A 9,588-nucleotide genomic window follows, 5' to 3' on the forward strand; every position below is an offset into this window, starting at 1 on the left:
CCTTGGGCCCCCAGAAGGATCAGGGACAGATTCCTGTCTGAGTGTTAAGACACCTCATTCTCAACATACCCTTCAAATAGGCTGAAAATCCAGCTTATATAAGAAAATATATAAAACCATGATGAAGCATTTTAGTTCTCCAAATTTCACAGAATTATAAGCAAATAAATCTGTAAAGTTCTTGGAAATACACGAGCTGCTTTTTTTTTTTTTAAACAAGGATTATATCTATTAAAAGATGATCACGAAGATAAACTACATTGAAATGACTGTATTCCTGGGATATTGGTTTTGAAGGAATTTTTTTTTAAAGGTTTTTTGTCTATTGGTGCTTATTTTGCTGATGCACTTCTTTGCATCATTCTGCTCCTCCACGGTGGCAATGCTGGCAAATAAATCCAAAGAGGTCAAAGTCAGTACAAGAGGAACGCTTCACTTACACTTCATGAGAGGAGAAATCTGGGGATACCAGGGAGAAACACTGGCAACGAAATAAAACTCAATCATCTAGAAAAGCACTTCTCCTTCATTTGCATTTTTAAAATGTAATCAACAACATATCTAAAAGGAACTACTGTCAAGTACGCGTTTTAGAGTGCAGACAAGTGCTGAGACGATCAATGCAGCCGCCTCCCAAATAAAAATGGGGTTTGTAACATTTCTGGCACTAATATTTCTAATTGAATTTAAAAGTCGCAGTCAGATGAAAAGTCAGATTGGGAAAAATGCTACACATATGTTTCAAAATGTGACAGAATTTTGGAAAGGAAAAATTTCCAGCAATCATAGCTCGTTACTTTATTGCTACCATATGCTTCTTAAGAAATCAGGTCACCTACCTCCTCCCTGCTGCCCTCGCCCCGCCCCTTGCCCTGCAAATTCCACCCTTTTGCACTCTCAGCATTTGACTGAGGTAAAAATGAAGACATTACAATAAAATTACCCTCAAGGGAATTAAAAGATATCTCAACAATTTTCTAACAGACTATGAAAGAATTAATTCAATTACGTTCTACTTTTATTATTAGTTCCCTGTGGTATCTCTAAATAGTAATATAAAATCACATGGTTCCACATCATATTAAGACTGTCTTTCTAAATGATCTTTCTTTGGAATACTGTCTTCCCAAGGATCCATGCCATGTTCTAATCTATCATTTTACAAGCTAGAAACTGTATTTCTACAGTCATGACAAACAGTGCTGGAGTCACAGGGGACTCACGAACTCACCCTTCCTAGAGAAAAGAAGGCTGAGAGATGTGACACAACCATCAAAATACAAGAAATCGGCAGCATAAACTGAAAAAAATGTAAGTCATGGGTCCATTTTTTTTTTAGATGAAAAAGGACAAATTTTCCATCAAGATGAAAAATAAAAACAAACAAAGACATTCATGAGAATCCTCAACCAGGCTAATCCTGTGGGATGCGTGCATGTCTGTGTTTGTGTGTGTGTGTGTGTGTGTGTGTGTGTTGTCTTCCTGGCACTTCTTCCCACCATGGAGGCCAAAAAGATCAAACACCTGTTCTTGCTGAACCCTGTTGCCCGGGACATGGGCACAACAATGTCAGCTCAGCCAGCTGATGCTCCTGGAATCATCTTTACAAAGTCACAGAGAGGAGTGCTCTGGGATGGCCAGACACCAGAGCAGCAGCTCTTGTGAAAGACCATTCCTCTGGTATAATGTCAGCTTTACTTCATCCACCTCCTCTTGGCCTCTGCTTATTTTCTAAGCTCTGTCTTCTAGTCTTTCCGTAGATTCGATAAGTTGTTTTCAGGAAGTTCGTTGCTTCCTCAATTTCACCCACCAAATCACAGACCCTGGGTTGGGAGCAAAGTAAAAGCTGCCCTGGCATCGGGTACAAAAGGAAGGAACAGAACAACCACCTAGTTCATAGCAGGAGCAAAAATTGCTGGTTGTAATCTTACTCTGAGATATTTACATGTGGTATGATTTATAACATAATTAGAAATTCATTACTCCTGAAGTGCTCTCCATCAGCTTTTTTTTTTTTTAACCTACTTCATTGATTATTCTTTTATGCCGGTCCAACAACCAATTCACAGGCTCCTAGGAGTGGGTATTTTGTTTTCCATTTAGGCTTTCCTGCCTCTGTGCTGTGGGAGTGGCATTCTGAAAGGAAACAACCCCCTCTCCTTATGCCAAAGTCAGAGAGAAGGTTTCAAGGTTTTCCCCCCCACCCCTCCGGAGGTAATTTTTTTCTTAGCTAATAGGAAAAGATCTCCATTAAGTTTTCCTCTAAATCACCTCTGTGGAGGAAAGTGCCTGGCGCAAAACAGGATTCAATAAATGCTTTTGAATGAACGTTCCTCAAATCCTTCTGAAGCTGACTTCTTCCTAACCTTGTGGAAATGCACCATCTCTAGAGACAATTAATTATCATGATTTAAGAAACCATCCCTTTGGTTTCTGTTTAATTACTGGAAACACTGGAGCCCATATTTAACCTAATGGCATGGATGACATTCTCAGTACGCGTTGGAAATGAAGCTTTCTATAACGAGCCTTAGTTTAAATTGAGTTTTTACTACAGGATTCTGTTCTTTTGCTTATTTACATTATCCGAGGGCAAGTTCTTACATTAAAAATGGATTGAATAAGACTTGCCAAAAATCACAATGAGATCAATTCATTCAATAATTATGGAGCTCCTCTGCATGCTAAGAACTGTGATGATTGTTTGTTGTCTCTATTCTATAAGATATGTTATCTCTAATAGGATGTAATAGCAAATGGTAATGCTGCATTGTCCAATACATCAAAAGAAAAAGAATTCTCTGACACACTAAATGGAACCAAGAGCATTAAGCAGAGTCTTCTCTCCTCCTGCTTTCTCTTAAAGTCAAACAGTAGACAGCACAGATAAAAATCTGAAGCACATCCTATCCTATACATTTGGGTTAGATTTGATGAAATGTTGAGTTTTTATGCCTCTTTCATGTAATTTAAAATCTTCAAAATATTTGAGAATGTCAAAAAGTCCAGAACTGATATATTTTGCATCATTATTTTCAGCAAGAAATGATTTCTTAGTCATTTAGGCATTAAACATTTATATCAGTTTTCTATGTATGTACCTTCTATGTCATTTAAAATTATTTTAATTATTATGGATAGTAACACTTGTATTCCCAAGATCATCTGTCTGCAGTTTTTTCAAAAGAAGCTTTAATTTCCTGGAAATTTTTTTAAATGATAGTTTACCAATAACAAGAACACACTTCCATCTCTGTCCAGTTCAAATTTAATTCGTGATGGAAGTTAATTTAGAGCCCTGTTCAGTCTCCATCCTTGAACTTGAATTAATGGTGGATCACTGCTTAACAGTATCCTAGTATGAGATGTTACATATTCTATCCTTATGTCTGTTTAAAAGAAGGAAAGCATAACTGTATCTCTCCCAAATTGATCTCAAAGTACGTACACTAGCTCATTTAGCTCTTGAACATCTTCAAAAATCACTGTGTAATGTAAGAGGCGGCAATCATTTCTGAGGATTGTTTATTAATAAAGATTTGCAAACCTGTGTGTATACACCCCATATTCTAAGGTGCTCACTTCTTAACATATTCCTGAGTCAGCAATCTACTGCCTAAGGGCCAAGTCAGGCCTGCCCACTATTTTTGTAAATAAACTTTCCTTGGAACCCCGCCACAACCACCTGTTAAGGCACTATCTATCACTGCCTTTTTGCTACAGCAGCGAAGTTGAGTGATGGTAACTAGGTAGCCCAGACTATAAATCATTCTAAAACTCTGAAATCATTTTGTAAAGGCTGTTGCCTCACTTTCGGTGCTGGGTCCACCCATATTCAGCAACAACAAAATTTAATAGATTTGCTAAATAGTCCCAGTGGACTCGAGAGAGCTGGGGGAGGGCACTGAAGGGAAAGGGGAGACAGACGTTTTAACATTCGTACCACAGCAGCTGAAGTCACGGCTTTGCTGGTTAATTTGGAGAACGGACACAGAGCTTGACCATTTACCTTCCTCTACAAAGGCAGGAGGGGGTTGGTCTAGATAATCCCTAAGCTTGTCAAGCTTCATGGTTGCTTCAAATGACTTAAGGAAAGCCATAAGCAAACTCAGAATCATGTGAGCACACAACCGGAGAGGAACTGTTTCGCGGCACCTGCTTCAAGTGAGGGCGGAGGAGTAGTATGGGTTGGAGCCACGGAAGGCAAAATGGTAAAATGAGGCTATGTGGAGTTTTCTTGAGACTTTTAAATTTGAAAAGATAACAAAATAAAAAGGTAGAAAAAAAGTTAAAACAACTTTGAATGTTAGCGCGTAAACGGGAAAACTTCAGTGACTTCTTCAACAAGCAAAGTTAACAAGGTCACTGCCTTTAATGAGTCTGTAAAACCTATAAACCACGTTGAATATGTCCACTGAACCAACCACGGCTGAGACTGCAGACTGGCCTTATTCCAGTTCAGCATCCCAAAGCACCACCTGACGAATTTTACCCTTTGAACTTATCTAATTCAAATTAACTAAAGGGGTGAAAAGACAGATGAGACCCAAAAGAAGCTGGGCAGAGAGAGAAGGAAGGCAGGAGGAAAACTAAACTAAAAAAAATCATAGTTAATCAACAAACTGTATTATGTTCTAAACTGTTCACAAGTATTAGCAGAACTCCTCCATATTTTCTTGGGTAGACTGGAAAGATACTTAACCAAAACCCTTGACTCTCCTACAACATATAGGTGTATCCCATATATTTTTATATGCACATATTCCAAGAAGAGATATGACTTTATAATTTCATAAAATACAACCACTAAGCAAACATCATGCTAACCGAAGAAGTGCCTAGAGAGCCACACACATTCACATTGTTAAATATAGAAACTAACTGTAATGAGAATCATTATCTCCAGTTTCCAAGGATACCGGGATAAGCACTACTCCTAAATTGCAGTTCATTCAGCAAAGGGCACAAAGTAATTTATATTCAGGGTCATCCTCAGCTGACAGCAGATGTAAAAGGAGGACTAGGGTAAATCACCCTGTTTATTTTATTCTATTACCTATTTCAGTTTCCAGTCACCACCACCCTCTGGTCCCAACCCTGGCCAGTGTTGTATAGGTGAAATTTGGAAAATCTGATTGTAAATAGCAACTTCTAACAGAAAAGGAATCCACAAAGGACAGGGCAGTCTGAGATGTGATTAATGCTGCTGGGGGGGGGGGGGCGGTTGGCTAGTCATGGGGGTGGAGGTAGGGAAGGTTGGCATGCCCATTTGCTTTGTTTATGACAAGTAGAGGAGGCTGGTTGTGTGTATCTGTCATACTAGCCGCCATCTTTCCCAGGCTTATAAAGGAACTGTACAGTTAATTTCAACTTCCTACTCAACCAAGGCTATCTATCCACACTATTAGAACTTCCCACCCCTAAACTGCAATAGTTTCTAGAATGAAATTTATTTTTAATTTGTTCTGTTTCCTAGACGCTACAATCTAGACTTTCATATGATTACTATTTGTTTCTACAGTAATAAAAATATAAAAACTACTTTCTGACAAAAGCAGAGTTATTGCCTCTGCATCTTCTGTTTTTTTCAGGACATTTCTACATTGCTTTCAACAAGACAGACATCTTACCAGGCCAGGCAGGGGGCGACAAGAGGTGATACAAGACTTCACTTTTTATTTATTTATTTTTTAAGGATTTTATCTATTTATTTGAGAGACAGAATGAGAGAAGAGAGCATGAGGGGGAGAGGTCAGAGGGAGAAGCAGACCCTCCCGCAGACCGGGAGCCCTCTGCAGGACTAGACCCTAGGACTCTAGGATCATGACCTGAACCAAAGGCAGTTGCTTAACCAACTGAGCCACCCAGGCACTCCAAGACTTCACTTTTGATCAGAGGTAAATAATAACAGGCCATGTCACTTAGGCAGTTTAAAAAGCGTCAAAATTTCACTTACTAAAATGGGGATATAAATTTCATGGATACGTGAGATTTACCTTAAATTTCCGGGATGTATATATAAAAATATGACCCCAAGAGAACTATGATTTTCTATTTATTCTTCCCCTATGACCTATCTATCCAGTCCAGTAAGACCTCCCATGTCTCACATTAGCCAGGACAGAGGGAATTGCAAGGAAAAAAAGCTCTGCCTGCCTTCATATGCTTCCTCCTAGTAGACATGAAACAGTGTATCAGCCCAAGCTTCTTAGCTTAATGTGATAATATAGGAAAATAAATGCCTTCCCTGACTTCCCTCTTTTGTACTAGTTACAATAATTGAAACTGTTCACTGCTTTTAAGAGGGCAAACCAATGCAATGCAATGAAGGTTTCTAGTAGTTATGTAACCTATAGAGCATATCTCAATCAGACAAGCTGTTTTGATAATAACAATTAATACAAAAGTTAAACATGTTCCTGAAAACCTTTTTTCTATACATTTTGGGTGACTTGAATATAACATATTTAGATATTGCATCTTGACGATTTTAGTGCAACCCAACCCTATTCTAAAACAGATTCACTTCTTTTGTCCTGAAATCATGTCTAAATTCAATAATATCACACTTAAATATGACATCTTAGTCTCAATTCTCTTGAAAGTTATGTCAGTAATTACTTGGAGGTATTATTGTGATACCTGTTTCTTACACGGAGCAACATTTGGAGGTAAGACGGTTTCAGACAAGATTCTATGTTTGAGTCCTGAAGTTCTGAAATTCTTTGGTTGATAAGGTTCAACTAAACAGGCCACTGTTTAATCTCTATCCCTGTCCCACCCAAAACTGGAGCTGGGTACCACAAAAACATAGACACCTTCTCAGGTGAAACACCAGACACAAAAAGCAATCAGAAATCACTGGCAAAAAGGTCATCTTCTGTTTTAACACGGTTTCTGATAGCACAGGTCAGCTTTCACAAACCTCTGAAGGTAGAAGCCTGCTTACATTCAGGAACAGAATTGTATTCCCTATTGTGCATACTGAACTTTTATTTTCTTCTTCTTCTATCTTTAGCATTGACAGTACCCTACCCACCAATTCAGGAGCCTAAAACTTGGACTTGAGCCACTTGGCTCTCTGGATGAAAAACAAAAAACAAAAAAACAAAAAAACAAAAACCCCCCAAACCTCGGAGAGTCACTTTTTTCCCCTCTAGTATTGCAACGTCTAAATGATAGTCCTGCATATTGCATGTCTTTGGAAAAGACTTTCTAATAGCTCACCCACCTTCACCTCTTTTTAACTAGAAAGTGTACAACTGGCAATCCCCAAATCATCAAGGCAGCAGAAACGCCCCACAGCGCTGTCACAAATTTTCAAGAAGTGGAACCAGCGAAAGATAGCCCTGACACCGAAGGCCGAGGCCACCATCCCCCCCGCGCGGGTCTGGCGCAGCTCGAATCCTGGGCCCAGCCTGGAACCCTCCAGCGCCCACCGCAGCCTCCCCGGGCCTCACTTCCCCGCGGAGGCTGCCGGCGGCGGAGACCGTAGTTCTCGCAGGTGCGGTCCAGCCGAGGTAGGGGGTGTGGCTGGGGTGGCGGTGGATAGCGGAAGGCGGAGGGGGCGGCTGGGCTGCGTACTCGATGGAGTAGAGGTGACCGTAACCCGAGTTGTAAGGGGGAGGCAAGGGAGTGTGAGTGGAGGGAGGCTGCCCGGAGGCTGTTTTCGGCCGCGGCGGCAGCGGACGCGAAGCCGCCCGGCAGCACGGGGGGCGCAAGGGGGTCTCCGGGGTGGGGAGGGTGGAAGCGCCGCTGGTGCGGCGGGCGCTCGGCGTCCCGGGACTGTCGAGGGGGCCGCGTAGGGGGCGGGGGGCGAGCGGAGAGGCTGCGGACAGGTGCATGCCCTCCCTCCGGGGGCCGGCGGGGGTCGGTGGCGGGCGCGGCGCGCACTCACCTATGCACAGCTGGATGGCGTAGGCGTAGTAGGACCAGCCGAGCAGAAGGCTGATGAACACCACCGGGATCCAGTAGAGCACCCGCCGGCACCGCCGCCTGACGCTGCCCGGGCCCGAGGGCGCCATCTTCCAGCCGCATCCACCTGCCCAGCTCCTCCGTCGCCGCCGCCCGCGGGCCTGGCTCCGGGGCGGGCTGGCCGCGCCCCGCACCCCCGGCGGGACAGACCCGGGGGCGGCGGCCGGTTGCGCTGCGGCCACTGCCGCCGCCGTGGCGCTAACTCCCCATCCCGCAGCCCCAAGCCAGCGCCGCGGACTCCCCGCTCCTCAGCCCCGTGGAGTCGGCGGCAGCGCTAGGAGGGCGAGGAGGAGGAGGAGGAGGACGAAGAGCGGGAGGTGGGGGAGGAGGAAGAGGAGGGGGAGGATCGAGAGGAGGAGGCGGGAGCCTCCGCCCCGCCCCCGCGCGTCCCCGCCCCTCCGGCCGCCGGCCGCCTCCACCCGCGCGGCCCGCGGCGCCCCCGGGCGGGCTTTGTGGACACTCCCGGCGTCTGCCCTGCACCCCGGGACCCCACCTGACCCCGCGCCCCCTCGCCGCTGGGTATCTCAGGGGCGCCCGAGGTGGGAGGGAAGGGGCCCACCTTGGTCCTTCCGCCTCCCCGGTGGAAGCGGGACTCGGGGTAAAGTGGAGGAGGCGGGCGCGGCGGCTCGGGTCGGTGGCGCTCGCTCCGGGCGTCGGCCGGGGGGCGCCCCCTACGCACACACCAAGCCCTCGCCGTCGCCCGCAACTCGGAGCCGTCCCGGAGCGGCAGCGGCCGCGCTTCGCGCAGAGACGCACGCGGGGGAGGCCGGGGGAAGCCGGCCTGGGGCGCACGGGACCCCTCGCCTGCCGAGGCAGGTGGGGAGCGACACCCCGACAGATGCGCCACTACAGAGTCTTCAGGCGCTGAGGCAGTGTCCCCGCCTCCACCTTGGAAAATTCTCGCTTCCAACTTGTGGGTCCTTGTAAACAGGCAGAGGGCAGCAAGGGCGGGGCCGGTTTCCCAGACCTTACATTGTCGTGTTTGGGCGACGAAGCCTACTTTGCTCCACGTTTTTTTTTGGGGGGGGGGCGGTGAGTGGGAATGAACCACTCAGAAGGGTTGTGCCTTCTGGCGTGGACGGGGACTGTGGAAGGAGGAAGCAGCTCTGTGATTGTGACTCCAGAGATCTCCGGAGTTGGAATCACAGATGACTTGCTCTGAGAATTTGAACTCTTTTGTCAGGTGACTCGGTGACCATACATGACCGCTCCCTGACAGGAGTCCGGGGCTCCTCCCGGGCGCTCCTCCCAGCCCATGCTTCCCCACCAGGTGTTCTTTTGTGGCGGCAATTCTAAATTTAGCGTGTAGCTGGTTCCAAAGTGGTTGCTGAAAATCCGGGGCGGGGGCGGGGGGGTAGGAGGAATTCTGGAGGTAGTTCGGCCAAAGCCCTGGTTTTATGATCCATGAAATGGAAAAAAAATACAAATGCTTTTGAGATTGTTTCCTTTTTCCCTTCATGTGATGATGAACGCACTGGCTTCCAATGGAAGCACCTCAATAAATGTACTGTATCTGAATTATATACATAATTACCATGTATAGTGTGCTCCGTTTCACTTAACATTAATGAGTGTATGTGTTCACACCACACAGCAACCATATTGAAAGGAAAA

At 45.4% G+C, this 9,588-nt stretch overlaps 1 protein-coding gene across 1 annotated transcript in view; it reads right to left on the reverse strand.

The window, feature by feature from the left end:
* The window catches only part of ZDHHC2 (zinc finger DHHC-type palmitoyltransferase 2), a 73,256-nt gene extending 64,991 nt beyond the window's left edge, over nt 1-8,265 (reverse strand). Inside the window, exon 1 of the mRNA XM_032328961.1 lies at nt 7,898-8,265. Coding sequence (XP_032184852.1) covers nt 7,898-8,024 — 127 coding nt within the window. The 5' untranslated portion in view covers nt 8,025-8,265. The remainder of the gene's footprint in view (nt 1-7,897) is intronic.
* Nucleotides 8,266-9,588: the final 1,323 nt, after the last annotated feature.

This window comes from Mustela erminea, chromosome 21, assembly GCF_009829155.1.
Source record: "Mustela erminea isolate mMusErm1 chromosome 21, mMusErm1.Pri, whole genome shotgun sequence".
NCBI classification, from domain to species: Eukaryota; Metazoa; Chordata; class Mammalia; order Carnivora; family Mustelidae; genus Mustela; species Mustela erminea.